The 17,718-nt window shown below is 35.7% G+C and overlaps 1 protein-coding gene across 3 annotated transcripts; it reads right to left on the bottom strand.

Moving 5' to 3' along the window:
* Positions 8,922 to 11,313, bottom strand: LOC107604965. Of its 3 annotated transcripts, none has more exons than XM_016306690.2 (2): positions 11,059 to 11,313; positions 8,922 to 9,702 (listed from the first exon to the last, which is right to left on the bottom strand). In XM_016306690.2, exon 2 carries the CDS (start codon positions 9,626 to 9,628, stop codon positions 9,281 to 9,283), a length of 348 nt encoding a protein of 115 aa, XP_016162176.1. In that variant the 5' UTR covers positions 9,629 to 9,702; positions 11,059 to 11,313; the 3' UTR covers positions 8,922 to 9,280. The 3 variants fall into 3 exon arrangements, with proteins under 3 accessions (XP_016162176.1, XP_016162175.1, XP_020960462.1); XM_016306689.2 differs by having other exon boundaries at positions 8,922 to 9,633; positions 11,059 to 11,309; XM_021104803.1 differs by lacking the exon at positions 11,059 to 11,313 and adding an exon at positions 9,830 to 11,034.

Consider the following 17,718-nt stretch of genomic DNA (forward strand, 5'->3'; position numbering starts at 1 on the left):
GAAAGCAGCAAAAAGAAAAATAGAAAGAAAAACAAGAAGAAAAATAAAAATAAAAAGACAAGAGCAAGGATCCAAGGCTTTGAGTATCAATGGTTAGTAGGGTCAAAATTGGCCTAAAAAGCTCAAATGAGTTGCTATCCCTAACTAAATGCTTGTGGTGTGAAGGTGTCAAGTAAAAAGTTTGAGACTAGGCAGTTAAAGTCGTGATCCAAAGCTAAAGAGTACGCTTAAGAACTCTGGGCACCACTATCTGGGAATTTAAGCAAAGCTAAATTCAAATCCAAAGGGTTTCCCTAGTTAAGTGCTTTTGGCGTTTATGTATCCGGTGGTAATACTTGAAAACAAAACGCTTAGAGTCACGGCTAGGCTCAAAAGTGCAAAGCACCAAAAAGAAGTTGTGTTCAAGAATCAACAAAAACTAAAAAAAGAGAACCAATAATATCATCCAGATTCTAGTTCCAAGGGATGTTAATATTTCTGAGTTTAAAAGGGAAGTGAGATGCCGAAACTATTCAGAAATAAAGAGCTAATCGCCCTATTCAGTAATTGGAATTGAGCTTCACTGACAACTCTGAGACCTTATGTATTTTTTCTCTTCTTTAGTCCTTACTTGTTTTTGGTTGCTTGAGGACAAGCAACAGTTTAAGTTTGGTGTTGTGATAAGTGAATTTCTTATACGCTTTTTCATTACATTTTCATATTGTTTTTAGTTATATTTTAGTAATTTTAGTAAGTTTTAGTGCAAAATTCACCTCTTGAATTCTACTTTGAGTTTTTGTGATTTTCTTATGATTTCAGGTGATTTTTGGACAAAATTAGCAAGACTGGCAAAGTCTTGCTCAAAGCTGAAGAAAGGATAGCAAATGTTGTCAAGTCCTAACCTCCGTGCATTCCAATAAGCATTTCTTGAGCTACAGAGATCTAATTGACGCACTCTCAATGGCATTCAAAAGCTAACTTCCAGAGCCTTTCAACAATATATAATAGTCTATACTTCTCTTCCAGATCACTGACCCTAATTGGCGTTGAACATCCACATCTGGAGTTCAACACCCAAAAAGAACCAAAGCCCAACGTTGAACGCCCAAGACTGGCGTTCAACGCCACCAAGGGACCAAGGGAGCACGCACTCACCCCCTAACTGGCGTTCAACACCCATCATCCAAGTTGAATGCTAGGCTAGGACGAAGCACAAGACCAAAGTGGGCCCAAAGTGGATTTTAGCTCTCTTAGCTTATGCAGTCTTATCTTTGTACTTTTTAATTTTAAATTAACATCTTTTAGAGTTAGCATCTCCTATATATAGAGGAGATCACTTAGGTTTATGCCTCAACTTGTATCATACTTTTAATTTTAGACCTTAGTGTTTTCTGTAAAGTATGAGTAACTAAACCTCCTAGGTTAAGGTTAGAAGCTCTGCTGATTCCTATGGATTAATAATATTATTGTTTCTATTTCAATATATGTTTGATTCCCTTCTATGATGTATTGTTGTTCTTCATCCAAATGAGACTGGGTATGTCCCTTTCTCTACATGAGTTTTGTACGAGTCCTGACCCAGATAATATTGAGGTAAAGCTTAAGAATGCATCATCTAAGCCAATAACTCATCTGGGCTAATCGAGGATAAGTGACATATAATCCAGTTAGTTATGGGTGATAAGGTTCTTGTGGCGCTAAGGCTAAAATCATATAGCATCATTCTCCGATCCGGAAGACCTGACCTTATCTGTGGCATTTTGAGTAGGATCAATAAAAGGAGAGTGAATTGCGTGGGCTTCATCTTCGGCCATGTTGAATGACCATTGACAACGCCGTTTGATATGGCTTAGAGGAGATTAACTTAATGAGAGGACATGAGTTAATCACTTACATCTTTGCCATAGAACGAATCATTCATTGTTGAATTAGTCTGTAAGATGTATTAATTCAAAAAGATAAAGCATCTCCAAAACCTTAACTATTTCATCATTATTGTTTCTATATCAATTCTTTACTGTTTTCTTTATTTTCTTGTTTATGCGCACTCAACAACAACAACTACCTTTCGATTTGCCTTACTAAGATTTGCAAGATAGCCACAGCTTGCTCAATCTAATAATCCTCGTGGGATTGACCCTCACTCACCAGTGCACTTGGACGGTGAAGTTGCCGGTGATATTACTTGAACGACCCAGTACACTTGCCGGTGAAGTTGTGCGAGTTCAATTTCGTGCACCATTGTTCCTCCAGAAAATAAAATTATAGCTATTCCAGAGCTTTCTATCACATTGTCCAAACCAATAATAGTATTAACATATTCTTCTTTTGGTACAAGTTGAATAAAATATATATTACTTTTAAGAATGGTATGTGAATTTGCACTATCTGCAAGACAAATATCTTCATTATATGTCCTTACCATTTTCTTCGAAGACATATAATAATAAGATCATAAAATAAGTAAAAGTGTATGTATGCGCAATAAAATTATATTCTTGAATAGAACTGTTTGTTTAAGTAGCAATGTACAAAAGGATAATATCATATACTAAAAATTTTATTATTATTATTATTATATAAGTACTTAATGAACCCAAACATTAAACTTTTTCATAATTAATTAGATGGCCAATATTTTGTTCAAGATCCTCAAAAAAATCAAATATTTCATAATGAGTGGTGTAATTTTCATCAACATCATTTGAAACAAAATTTGTCTCATTTTTTTGTCATCTTTTTTCAAAGATACTTGATAAAGATCAACTAAGGGTCTTAGGGTACGACAGGTACATGACAAATGGTAATTTCCACCACAACGTAAATATTTATCCTCTGTTGATTTATTTTGCCCATTATTTCTTTCTTTATCCCACTTTTGGTGAGATCTTTTCCTGTGAAAATAATTTTTCTTTCTTTTATAATTTTTTTTTGTTACAAAAGCCTTGCCATTTATCTTTTCTTGGGTTATAATTTGTCGTATTTGCTTCAGGAAATGGGACGGCACCAACTGGATGCACTTCATGATTTTTTAAAAGTAATTTATTGTTACGTTCGACAACAAGAAGGTAAAAAATTAGTTTAGAATATTTTTTTAAATTCTTTTTCTCGATACTGTTGCTGTAAGAGCACATTCGAGGCATGGAAGATCGAGAAAGTTTTTTGCAACATGTCATTATCAATTATCTTTTTTCCACATAATTTTATTCGTGAGGTAATTTGGAACATTGCTGAATTGTATTCATTCATGGATTTAAAATCCGGTAGACACAAGTGTGTCCACTCATATCGGATTTGAGGAAATATCACTATCTTTTGATGATTATATCTTTCTTCAAGGTTCTTCTACAAATCTACCAGATCCTTTAGTGAGAGATATTCATTTTTCAATCATTTTTCAAGATGATAAAAAAAGAAGATCATGGCTTTGAATTTATCCTTCTTTGATGCTTTATTTTCAGTCTTAATGGTATCTCCAAGATCATTGAATCAAGATAAATTTCAACATCTAATATCCATGATAAGTAATTACTTCTAAATATATCAAGAGCATTAAATTCAAGATGAGAGAGTTTTGACATAATAAAAATTTATTATATGTGTCTTCCTAAATTTTTATCAGAGTCTCGTACTGATAACATATTTTAAACTAAATAAATAAAAAAATAAATAAATATAAAATAAAAAATATAAGTAAAAAATTTTTGTATTAATATAAACTAATATTATTATCTCAATATAATTGAAATGATTCATATATATTCACTATTTATATGTTGATGAGTATATATATGATAGAGAATTATTTTATGTAATATTATATGTATTGTCTCACATCTTGTTCTCTCTATTTATCCACGTACAAAGGTCATCCTTTTTAACTTTCATTAAATTTAATCTTTCTTGATAACATTAGCATCTTACCATTAAAAAATTGAGTCTATATTGTGAAAAAGTTCATACATTATAAAATAGGTATCATATCACAACACTAATAACATAATTATAATGTCTTTATGTGAATATATAGTTGGTGGGCTTAGGTTTATTGTTCCTTCTATATTAAAATTTCTTCCTGTTAATATTTGGTTGGATTGTAATTATATTTATAGCATTAAAGACAAAATTTTGAAGTTGGGATTGGATAGTAGTGAGAATGGTCAATTTTTTTTTTAACAATTGAGGGTAAAATCAGTAAAGTGTGATCTCTTACAATTAATTTTATAAGTGAGACAAAAAAAATATGAGAGAGAGAATAATAAAAAATTAGAAATTACACTTTATTCTCTCAATTTTTTTTAACAATTGAGAGGATCTATTCCTGGTAATAGTGTATATGGGTGGGTGGTGTGCCATTACTAGAATTTAGTAAAATTTAAATGTGATTAGTTGAATTTAATAAAATTGAAACTGTCATTAATAAAATTTAATAGAGTGAAAGCATGAATGAAAATTATTTAAACATGTTTTGAACATAATATAATATAAAGATATTTAAGAAGCATACAAAGTATTTGAAAAATAAATCAAGATTTTCTAAAATAAAAAAGTTGGTAAAAACTCATCCTATTGGAAAAAAAAACTATGTTTGGAATTAAAATAAAAAAAAAAAGGAAATCTTTTAATATTTGGTAAAGTGATAAAGTGGAAAATTAGTCACTTTTAAATTAAAATAGTAGAATATATATTTCATAGAAGTTACAAAATTAATAGTAATTAATCTTTTAATTTACTTTTTTTATCAACCTTTTTATTTTAAAAAAAAATTAATATAAATGCTCTAAAGGATAAAACACTTATATAAACCAAAAGCAATCCAATATTACATGAATCACCCAAAATAAAAAACGTTACTTAAATGTCTTCATACACATATCTATGTAAATCGAATTAATGTGTATCGAATTACATGGAGTACTATATTTAAAGATAAATCAAATTCATATAATTCAAGTTAGCTATTATGACATTAAATTGAATCTAGTTGATTCGATTTACTACTACACAGCACGTATATAGTAAATTGAATCAGCTTGCTTCGATTTACTACATATATAGATGATTGACATTTACTACCCTAAAGTTAATTATCTTTAAAACATAAATGTCAATAAGGAAATACTCCATTTAAATCCAAATAAAATATCAAAAAAATCAAAACGAATAAGAATAGAAATTTAACTTTTGTGTTTTAGTTCAAATTCCAGAAAATCTACATTTTTATAAACTTATATATTTAAAACGAAACAATAAACGATTTCTAAATATTTATTAAAAATCATCATTTGACTCATTAGTATCTAAAGAATCATTACCGGGACTTTTAATGTTGAAAAGTTAATATAAAGTATAGCCCTCTAAGGTGGCATAGGAGTTAAAACTTGAATTTTTTTTAAAGTTAAAAGTAAAAGATAGTTATACATTATAAAATGACCAACTATATTTATACAAGTATGTAAACTAAAAAATAATTAAAACGACCAACTACATTATAAAATGACCAACTATATTTATTTATTGATATATCAGTATGGTAAAGGTGTCCGCATAGATAATATATAAGGTCCCAAAAAAGCTAGAGGCATTCTTAGAACTCCGACAATCCTAGATCAAACTTAAAGATTATACTAAACTAGAAATTTCGGTAATCTATCTAAGAAATTCTAGTCCTAATCTATCTCTTCACCTTTTGTCTCCCGCAAACCTCCCAATCTCCAGGTAGAACAACCTTCAGTGTCACTTCCGCCGGCATGAAAGGTCTCTCAGAAAACAAACACAGACAAAACAGACAAGAAAAGTACAAGTATAGATAGCAGTTCCAGCAAATAAATCAGATAGCATTTAATCACAGTTAAGCAATTAGGTAAGCCAAAACAAATGCTAACTTAAACAAAACATACAAATGCACATGATGCATGCTTGTCCTACTGGCCATTAGCTCACGTGTCGGTTTTACCAAAATCCGACACACTCGGTAGTTAACTCGGATATCGTCTCTCTGACATGCATCGACACTCTTGGGATGTAGTGCCCATCACACTCATGGGATATAGTGCCCGCTACACTCTTGGGATATAGTGTCCGCCACATTTTCTAGGATAGAGTGTTCCCACACTCTTGGGATATAGTGTCCGTCACACTCATGGGATATAGTGCCCGACACACTTCCCAGGGTAAAGTGCTCCTACATTCTTGGGATATATTATCTACCACACTCTTGAGATATAGTGTCCGCCATACTCTTGGGCTATAGTGTCCGACACACTTTATGAACATAGAGAATATGATGCATCAAAAGAGGAACAAATTATACACAACTAATATGCTCGTCATAGTCATCTTTAACATACTCGAGATCAAACATATTCAAGATGAAAAGCAAAATCACAACTCAATATACTCATCCAATCACAATTTCACGCCTCATTAATTCAATTATTCACTTCTCAAAACTCCCACAATGTCAACCTAGCTCCCTTGATATGTTCTCTCTCTTTCTGAGGCCTAAAAGCTTGCTATCGGATCCTAAAAAGTAGTTACAGAAGTTTGGAAAGTTAGAGGAATGCTTTAAAACTCAAAAACACAATTTTCAAAAAAATAGGAATTCTGCGTACGCATGATGTCCGCGTACGCGAGCCCTTGGACAGAAAGCGACCCCTGCATCGCGTCGCGTGCATTGCTTATGTACACGAGTTTGTAGTTAAGACAGTTCCTCATACGCATGCACATGTCCACGTACGCACGTCTATCAGAGTTTGCAAAAAGCTACGAAGTTCAAGAATTAGTTTTTCACACCCAAATTTAAAAGCGCATAACTTTTTCGTTAAAAATTATTTTTAGTTTGTTCTTCAAACGTTTCAAACTTCATGGACCAAATTTTCATTCAAAATAAGTTTCACAAAGCTTGGGGGTTTGAAATCCAAGTTATGCCCTACTGAAGTTGGTCAAAAATCAGTTTTTACCCAAAACACAACCTCTAGTTTTACCAAAGTCCTCAATTCATGCCCAATCAAACGACCACAATTTTCAAAACCAATGATCTCTAACCACTTTTTCATACCTCTCAATCATTCCATAAACATATCAACATCCAAATCCTTTAATTATTCAACAATTCTATGCATAATTTTCTACCAAACTCAACATATGTCACCACTAATCGTTAAATATTAATAATTCACATAATTCAATTTATCCTACGGATAATTAGTCTGAGTTTTCACCAACATGATACATTAACTACGAGAAACCAAAACCTTACCTTGGCCGATTTCTCTCCAAGCTCGGAACACCTCAAAACTCTCCTTTCCTCAAGTTTTCAAGTTCTCACCAAATGAATTTCCAGCTTCCAAGACTTAAATTCAAGCATCCAACATTCACCAATTTTACTTCAATTCAGATAATTCAATCTAATTTCATGCAATATTATTATAATCAACACAAAAACTCACTAATTCACTAATTCACAAGGGTTAGCGATTTCTTACCTTACCCACGGACGTTTGGAACAAAGCCCAATGATAATGCCATGCTAGATTACACCTAAATCATCAAAAAATACCAAATTCCTCAACATTTAATATCCAAAATTACGAAATTGAAGGGGATGAAAAATTCAAATTTCTTACCACTTTGTTTCGATGGATTTAAATAGGATTCCAAGACGAACGCGTAGCCACAAATAGCTCGTCAATCGGAGTTACGGATTGAAAGTTATGATGGATTGAATTTTGGAAGTGGTTTTTGTTAGGTTTCCTTGAGCTCTCTTCTCTCTTCAGCGTGATTTAAGCGAATGAAGGGGAAGAAGACTAAGTGTGGCTGCCTTGGGCCCAATATGGGCCCAGTTCAACCTACTCGGCCTATGGATCCAATTTTGGGTCAAAAAAACTTTAAAATTAATATTTTAATTCGTGTTTTAAATATTTTTACCTCTTCAAATTATAAAATTTAATTTCTTAATTTCTTGGGCTCATAATTAATTTATTAGTTAATTATTTATTAATTTTTTGGGTTTTATATATTTTCATATTGGCAGTTATGTTTTAAAGTCAGTTTAACTTAAAAATAGTAAATGTTAATAATCTGTACAGATAGTAAATCGAATCAAACTTATTCGATTTATTATATATGTGTTGTGCATTAGTAGATTTGATTTAGTGTCACAATAGCTAATTCGAATGATATGAATTCAATTTATATTTAAATGTAGTGCTCCATGTAATTCGATACACATTATTCGATTTACTACTAAAATGTGTAAATCGAATTTAGTAAATTCGATTTACATAAATATATACATAAAGACATTCTCATAACATTTTTTGTTTTGGGTGATTCATATAATATTGTGTTATTTTTTGTTTATATAAATATTTTATCCTGCTCTAAATTATAAAAATTTATAGTTTATAGAAGTAGGTTATGTCTAATTAAACCAAAATTGAAATAATATAATTAACAACCTCGAACCCAATATGTTGACATTATTATTATTATTATGCATGATATAGTATTAATTAAAATTTTTTAATATTTTTTGATATTGTATATTACTGAGTCTCATTTTTTAAATATTTTTCCACACAGCAATATTTAATTACTAAAAACATAAATAATGATGGAAGAAAACAAAGATAAACTGATAATGATAGTGATTAATTACTATATTGGGTTAACAATATTCTCAATTAAAGTTAGGGTCTACCAAAATTAAACCCTAAACTTGGAGGGTATTATGCTAGGAGCTTGACATGTGATTTTTACATATGTAGAAGAATCTTTAAACCTATATCGTAGTATTTGTCCTTTAAATAATATTTTTTTTAATACATTGATGGAATAGAAGTCTTTTAGTTTTAGGTGACATTGATATACTTCACTTAAAAAATTTTGCCGATAGTGACAGTAAAGTTATTGAAGATTGCTCTTTTTATGATAAAATATTATGTAAAATGCACACTTCCCTTGCAAATTTTAGTTACAATTTTCGCTATTCACCAAAGAAATTTTCTTTATGTATCATGGATTAAATTTCTTCCCTAATATTAATGTTTTCCTATGTCTAAAAAACATTGAAACATCTCTGTCTGCAAAACTATCACGGAACTTTCTTGGGAAGGGAAATTATCACACTTGATGTCTAAACTTCTGAAAAACTCAATGTAATCAGACAATCAGTTGCTTAGAGAAGCAACATGAAATCTTCTCTCAGTCCCAGCAACCATTATGGTAAACAAAGTGATATTGTGAGGCATAAACACCGGTCTACTTGGCCTTGGGCAAGGAATATTGAAACTGTTGGCTACTTGGAAGGCTTTTCAGAAGATGTAGAACCCTTTTCAACCACTTTGGTAGAAGTAGCAGATTCTTCAGCTTCAACAAGCTTTCTTAGTTTCTCTTGAAGATTCCTTACTCTGTCCTCGGTTTTGCGGAGCTTTCTCCATCTATATGCAGCCCATAGACCAAAGCCACCATATACAACAATATAGGAAGCCCATACGTAAGGGTAGGTTTCTGCGTGCTCTTTGATTTTGAGATACTGTTTCTCCAATGAATCTACCAAGTTCACAGTAGAAGTGGCACTTGCTACTTGATCCTCAGTATTCTGGATCGGTGTGGCGGAACTTGTTGTTTCTGGCTGATTTGCCATGCCCTCTGCCGGTAATATTCCAGTTACCAATAATCAAATAGTTGCATAACAAATAACCCTTTTACAATGGAGCCCTATACAATAACATCAAAAAATAAACATACAGATAGAGAAAAGATTTATTGTGCTGCTAATCAAGAATCAACAGTCTTCTAAAAGAGAAACTGTAGTGACTAATGAGTTAGGTATTGTAACACTTACTAAGGAATTTGTAAAATGTCTTAGGACTCTCTTCTCCCTGATTACATTCTTCTCTTCTATCTGATTTATCTCTTTTCTCTACCAAATTTCCTCACTATGATTTTACCTTCACTCTGATTCTTTAATCCTACTACTCCTAAAACCAATCTCATTACAGAAACATATTTTCCTTTCTTCAACATATCAAATTATCAATGACAATGATGTAACTTAGAAACAAAGTTACAAAACAATATAAATATAAAACCAAGCAAAAAACAACTGAACTGAACTCACAATTAGCAAATTTCTTAATGAGTACAAACTGAAACTTAACCAGATGCATTATCATAATATGGTTGCCACAAGCTAAACTGAACTCACAATTAGAAAATTTTTTTTTCAAATTTGAAACTTCTCGATCATAAAACCAAGGCAATCAACCATTTAAACATTAGAACTTTTAAGACCAAACCAACATTAACACAAAAGAACATAATGTCATTAGCCCAAACAAAATTTTCCCAGAGTACAAAAGACATGACAAGTTGACAACAAAATAACTAACCACATTTTAATCCTAAAACATTGTCAATCAAAATTAGAAAGTAGTGAGAAGAACTGAAGAATGTAAGGCAAGTACCAAGCACTAAAACAGATGCCATATGCAAATGCAAGGTACTTGCCTATGGATAAGTACCACTAACACAAAGGGTTGTTTCTGGGCAAGTAGTTAGAAAAATGTGGCATTTTGATAATAAGTTTTGAAAAAGGTGGTACATAAGTAAAAAAGCCAGGGGCGAGGAGTTCCCACCACCCGAATTTATCCCCCTCTCTTCTGTTCTGCTGTTGCTTCCCGATAACTTAATCTTTATAGGTTCGGAGATCACGGAAAAATTAAAAAAGTATATTGGAAAAATTCACAGCCCACCTTAAAACTCAAAGCTCAAAATCTGTAATGGAACCGGTAAAAGAAAAATTTAGAAGCCGTAACGCTCATTTTATCAAACACCTCATGTGCAACACCCATCTTTAGCTTCTTCACCTAGTTTCTTTTGGCAATGATCGACTAGCAACGCAACACTAACAAAAAATAGCCACACGTTTATATACAGCTTCCAAATTCGAAGCCTTTTACAATAACAAAAAATTAGCACTACAGATTTAATAAAATTTATGCAGGTTTGTTTATTGATCAGAACAAAAAAGGAAGAAAGCACTAAAGTGAGTTAAGAAGCTTCGTCAAATACCTCGAATTGCAAAGCTTGAATAAATCAGAAGCGGTTGGAAAATTGGAGCATTAATTATCACTCTGAGAAGTTAGAATAGCACATGGTAGTTGCACTTCGGGTGGCGGCGAGACACCGTGGTAGGTAGTGGAGTTGAAGGGGCTGTGGTGGCAGAACTGAGGTGCTGATCCTGGCAGCACTTTTGGGGTTAGGAAATTGGGTTCCCGGGGGAAGGGATACGCGGGTGAAACAAGAATTTGGGGTTAGGAAGGGGCTTTTTTTTCTTTAACCTTTTGCATACGAAGGTATTTCTTACAAAAAAAAAAATTTAGTAAAAGACAAATAGGTCCCTAACCTTTTTTTTCGGACATTTTTGTCTTCAAAGATTGGAAAATACATTCATGTCTCTGACTCTTCCAAAACACGGACAAATTGGCTCCTCCGTTAAAGTGACTCTGTTACACTCAACAGAAAACGCTGACGTGGCTCCCGTGGCGCTGACCTGGCCGTTACGGGAGGCGGGAGCACACGTGGCATGTAGCTTTTCAAAACAGGACATATTAGTCCTCCCAACCCAAAACGACGTCGTTTCACCCAAACCCCCAATCTTTCACATTTATGAGCCCTAATCCTTCCACAGATCAGCCACCTCCAACCCCAACCACCTCCTGTGCCCCTGACTCCCTCTTTCACCACCACCTACGCTGCCCCTCCTCTCCTTGCCCCATCCCCCTCCCTCTCCACCTCTGTCCTTTTCTTCTTCCTTCGTCCTTTTTCCCTTCCATTCTTCTTCCTCGGCCCCTGCCTCTATCACCGCTGCACAGCCGCGCCTCCGTCAGCCACCATCAACGCCGGCAACCTCCTCCTTCCTCTCGCACCAGCACCGCTTCCAGCAATAACCCATCCAGTGAGGCGGATCCAAATTCCTACGGCGGAGACACTGTCACCGGCCAAAATCGTAAGTTCTGTCTGCCGCCACTTATGCCGCGATCGCAGCAGAGTTCCAAGTTCCGGTCGAGCCTGCCGCCCCTCCAACTGCTTTCGATAGCCCAGCGGAGCCTCGATGAGTGGCCGCAGGCGAGCTCAGATGACATTGGGGAGTGGTTGCCCCCACAGCTGCCGTTGAGCCCCGGTGACGGCATGAGAGGTAACCCTGGTGAAAGGTTGAAACTTGATCTCTCCTCAATTCAGATGAACAATGATAGGAATTGCAATAATGGCAGTAATAGTGGTAATAATAATAGTTGTAACAATAATGGTGTTAGTGGACTCTTGTATGATGTGTTTGATTACTTTGAGGATGTTAGTGAACAAAATGGTAGGGTGTTTGTGCACTGTTGTCAAGGTGAGTCTAGGTCTACTTCGTTGGTGATTGCATACCTCATGTGGAGGGAAGGATAGAGCTTTGATGATGCTTTTCAGTTGGTGAAGGCTGCAAGGGGTATTGCCGATCCGAATATGGGGTTTGCTTGCCAGTTGTTGCAGTGCCAGAAGAGGGTGCATACAGTTCCTCTTAGTCCTACCTCTTTGCTTAGGATGTATAGGATGGATCCACACTCGCCTTATGGTCCTTTACATCTCGTCCCCAAAATGTTAACGGATCCTTCGCCTTCCGTATTGGACTCCAGGGGAGCTTTTTTTGTACATATTCCCACTGCAATATTTGTTTGGTGATTAGAGGAAAGTGGACTGCTATGATGTTGATTATGAAGTTTTTCAAAAAACTATTGTTGGAGGTTTTGTGCCACCATTTCCATCATCAGAGAATGAACATGAAACCCATCTTCCTGCAAGAGAGAGTAGTTGGAGTGCCTTAAGGCGTAAAGTTTCCTCTTCTCATATGAAGGAGATTGTCAAAGCCCCTAAGTCATCCCTTCCAAGGGTTTATTCCGATTCCATGTTGTGTATTCATTCAACAAAAACTTCATCTCCATCCTCATCATCTTCGCCCTCGTATATCTCTCCAGATTCTGTTTCTTCGTCCTCGTATATCTCACCTTGGAAGGAGGGTGAGAAGAGAGAGAGACTAATGGGAGTAAGGGAGTGAGAAAGGGAAGAAGACGCGAAAAGAGAGGAAGGAGGAGGTCGCTGGCGTTGATGGTGGCTGACGGAGGCGCCGCTATGCGGCGGTGATGGAGGCAGGGGCCAAGGAAGAAGAATGGAAGGGAAAAAGGACGAAGGAAGAAGAAAAGGCAGAGAAATTCGAAACAGGATTGGGGGAGGTTACAAAAACGGCGTCGTTTTTGTCTCCAGGGACTTATATGTCCTGTTACAAAATGCTCCATGCCACCTGGCCTCCGTTACGGCCACCTCAGTGCCACCTTTGCCAGCTCATCCTTTTCCGTTTAGTGCAAACGACTGAATTCAACGGAAGGACATAAATGTCCACGTTTTTCAGGGGTCAGGGGCTTGAATGTATTTTCCATTCCTTGAGGACAAAAATGTCCGCAAAAAAAAGGTCAGAGACGAAAATGTCCTTTACTCAAAAAAATTTTAAAAAAAAGCAATGTTGTGAAAATCAGACTACTCATTGAACTGTTTAAGTTGAAATACAAAATACATATTAAAAATAAGTTAAATGATATATGTATTTATACACAAATTTATAATAGATAATTTGATAGCTAATTTTTTTATGTAAACGTAATATTTTTATTATAAAAATTATTATAATGTTATATATATATTTTGCCCCCACTATCAAAATTTTCTAGATCCGTCACTGACTGCAAGAGGTTGGTTTCTCTGTCCTCTTATTTTCGTTTCACCTTCACAATGGTTAGGGAAAGGGAAAAATAAAGAGAAAAAGACAAAGAAAAGTAAAAGGTCATGGAAGTGAAAAGTGAAAATCTCTACCAGTGGGTACACGTGGACGTAAAGACCCATTCCTCTTCCTACTGTGACGAGGAATCACTTCGTGAACTTAGGGCTTTACAGTTGGTTAAGGGGGTTCAGGTGTTGGTGTCGAGTTGTTACTTTGTAATGGCGACGAGAGAGTGTGTGAAACGAGGGGATTGGGGTTATTTTCACTGAACTTTATTTGAAATTTCCGTTTACTGACTTTGAGTGAAAAGTTTTGACTCAACTTAACTATGCTCCGTCGTAGTTGCATTTCAATTCTTGGGTGTTTTTTAGAGCTTTTGAATGTTTGATGGATTTTATGAATCTTTCTGCTTCGTTAAATGTCTTCTTTTAACTGTTTCAATCCAAAGGTGTCCGAAAAGGGCTATGGGTTTTCCTTAGCAGTTTTTCTGGTTGTTCTATTTTTCTTCTGTATAAATCATCCTTCAAAAATTTCAAAGCCATGTTTGTGAAAGTTCAGTCTTAGGAGACTGAATACCCTTTTTATTTAGATGAGGAACTCGTTGAAAAATTTCCTTTGTATTGGTTTCCAGAGCCAATGCAGATTTTGGAATCTACTGAAAGAAGTGAAGAAGAGAATAGGTTTTTGAATTTTTTAATAGAGTGTTTTGCTGAGGGTGAGTGTTTATCGATCCCGGAGTTTTTGAGTTTTGACAAGGAAAATGATAGGTAGGGCCTTGAAACGTATATAAGTATTATGTGTTTGTTTGTTTATTTATCTGGCTAGTGACTATCTTACTGATATAGAGATATTGTTGCTCATAGGTGGAAGGGTCCCTAATTTGAACATGTCTCGTCTGCAATCCTTTTTGAAAAGGAAGAGCGAGAAGGGGAGCAGTGTATTAGGTGTGGTGAAAGAAGCAGGTGGAGATGCTGCTTATTCTACTGCCCAGCCTCCCCCTTCACCGAAAAGAAGAAAGCTGGATTCTGAAAAATCCCTTGAGGCTTTGTCGGAAGGGGATTATAGTGCTGTTGGTAGGTCTATTTTCGAGAGACAGAAAAGACTGCATGGGTTCATAGATGGGGTAAACCCTCAATCTGTCTGGAGTGACCAGTTTCCTATTTTTGATCTTGCTGACCTTGTTTCCCAGTATCCTGGGGATATGAGTTTGGCACGCCGAACTGGTGTTGAGGCGATGGGAAAATTTGTTCAGGTTAGAAAAAGTTTTGATTGTCGTCACGATTTGTACTTTGTTGTATACTTTCCTTACTGTTCTTTATTTTCGTAGATTGTTGCTTCTCGCTTGATTTGTGTTGGCCGTGCCACCGAGCTTCTAGGAGCTGAACAGCAGTCTGTTTCTGAAAAATGGCTGTTCTGGAACGGTCTGTGAAGGAAAAGGACAACGTTGTCATTGATCTTACTGCTAAGATAAAGAATCAGGAGGAAGAGGTTATGAAACTTTAGGACCTGATTCGTCTTCTTCAAGGTGAGATTAAAGAAAATGACAAGTCGAAGGGTGAGATGACTGCTCGTATCCATGAATTGGAGGAAGAGGGGATGGAAATGTTTGCCCCTGGCTTTGATCGTGCTGTTAGTCAGGTTGTGGTGTTCACCCCTGACTTTGATGTTGGAAGACTTGACGTGACCAAGATCATGGTCGATGGTGAACTTGTGGAGGACGAGGCGGGTGAGGAGCATGACGAAAACGTCCGCCCTCCTTCGTGAAAAAGAATTTGGACTTTTGTTATTTAGAATGTAGTTTTGTTATGTTTGAAACATTTGTTATGGTTGCCGATTTTGTTATCGGTTTGTTTTTATGACTGCTTTATCCGACGTTAATGTCGGTTTGAATTTGGAAATTTAAGTAATTGTTGATTGCATGGTTTTAGATATTCGTTTCCAACTTTTGCACTGTTGGTGTGGCTGACGTAATTGGAAAGGTATAGATATCATAATAAGTAGGAAAAAGAACGATCATCTTAATTTGTTTGACGGAAATAACTCTCAGTTTTGAGAGGGATGGGGTGGTCGGCCTCGTTAAAACCTGTTTGAGTAAAACCCTCCTTAGGAAAAAACCTCGTGTCCAGGAAAAAGAGTACCTGGCCACTCCATCTTGTTTACAAAGTGAGATTAGCTATAGTAAATCTTCAATGATGAAATGTTCTAAGTGTTGGGCAATGCGATTCCATCTAGTGTTTCCAGGCAATATGCTCCTCTTCCAACGAATTTGGAGATCCAAAAAGGGCCCTCCCAAGTAGCAGATAATTTTCCATGTCCTGAAGGTTTCCGAAATTCTTCGATTTGCCTCAATACCAAGTCACCTTGTTTTAGTGTTCTTGGTCGCACTTTCTTGTTATATTGCCTTTGCATAGCTAGTTGCATAGATTTCTGCCTGAGCTCAGTTAGGCATCGCTCTTCGTTTATTGTATCAAGCTCCGCCGATCTAGCTTCTTTGTTAGCGGTCTCATCAAAATATTCGGTCCATGTTGACCCTTGTCCGACTTCAATAGGGATCATGCAGCCCGAACCGTATACTAATCGGAACGGGGTTTCCTTTGTCGTTGACTGTGGTGTTGTGTTATAACTCCACAGTATTTCTGGTATAAGTTCGGCCCAGCATCCCTTTGCATCTGTCAACTTTTTCTTTAAGGCCTACAAAATGACTTTGTTAGCTGCCTCTGCGAGCCCGTTGCTTTGTGGGTGCTCGACGGAGGAAAAATGATATTTGATGTGAAGCTCAGTTAAAAACGAATCAATTTTTTTATTAGTAAACTGCCTACCGTTATCAGAAATAATTTTCTTGGGTAAACCATATCGACAGATAATATATTTTCAAATGAATGTTCGCACCTTATCTGAGGTTATTTTTGCAATCGTCTGTGCTTCTATCCACTTTGTAAAATAATCAATAGCTACTAATAGGAATTTTACCTGTCTTGGTGATATTGAGAATGGTCCGAAAATATCTATTCCCCACTTGTGGAAAGGCCAACTTATATCTGAGAGGTGCAGTAGTTCAGTCGAGCTTTGGATGAGTGGTGCGCATTTCTGACATGCATCACATTCCTGTACCTTTTTCTTACAATTTTCACGTAGTATCGGCCAATAGTAACCTACACGTAGGATTCGTGTTGTCAAGCTCCGACCTCCTGCATGGTGGCCACAAATGCTGTCGTGGACCTCGTCAATAGCAGCTTCTGCTTTTGCTTGACGGAGACACTTGAGCAACGGTCTGGAGAATCCATGTTTATATAGGTTCTCACCAATGATCGTGTAGTGGCTTGCTTTATGTCTAAAAGACATCAGATTTTCCTTTTCCGGAATTTCTCCGGTTCTTAAATAGTGAATGAGTGAGCTTCGCCAATCTTCCACCTGTGACAAACTCAAAACAGATTTGACATCTAAACTTGGTTCTGTTAGCATAAGATGGGATAATGTTTCCGGTGAATCAATTATCCTATACGTAGCTAACTTAGATAAAATATCGGCACTATAGTTTTGTTCTCTAGATATATAGGATATATCAAAGTTTTGAAAATACTGTATCATGTTTTTGGCCGAATTTAAATATTTTTCTAGGAGTGGATCTCGCACCTGAAAATTACCAGTTACCTGTTGTACTACGAGTAGGAATTGCAGTAGATCTTCAAACTTTTTACTTCTATTTCCTTTGCTAGTCTCAGGCCTACTAGTAGTGCCTCGTATTCAGCTTGATTGTTGGTTGCTTGAAAAAGAAATTCAATTGAATGTTCGGCATGCACTCTAGTGTCGTCTTTTAGCAGAATTCCAGCTCCACATCCGCTTTCATTTGATGCTCCATCTACATATAATTCCCATATCTTGATTGTTTCTTCTATGCTAGTGAATTCTAAAATGAA

The sequence above is a fragment of the Arachis ipaensis genome, chromosome B06 (assembly GCF_000816755.2).
Source record: "Arachis ipaensis cultivar K30076 chromosome B06, Araip1.1, whole genome shotgun sequence".
NCBI classification, from domain to species: Eukaryota; Viridiplantae; Streptophyta; class Magnoliopsida; order Fabales; family Fabaceae; genus Arachis; species Arachis ipaensis.

Excerpts from the sequence above, each read along its gene's own strand:
- LOC107604965 (XM_016306690.2), bottom strand. The coding sequence starts at position 9,628 with ATGGCAAATCAGCCAGAAACAACAAGTTCCGCCACACCGATCCAGAAT.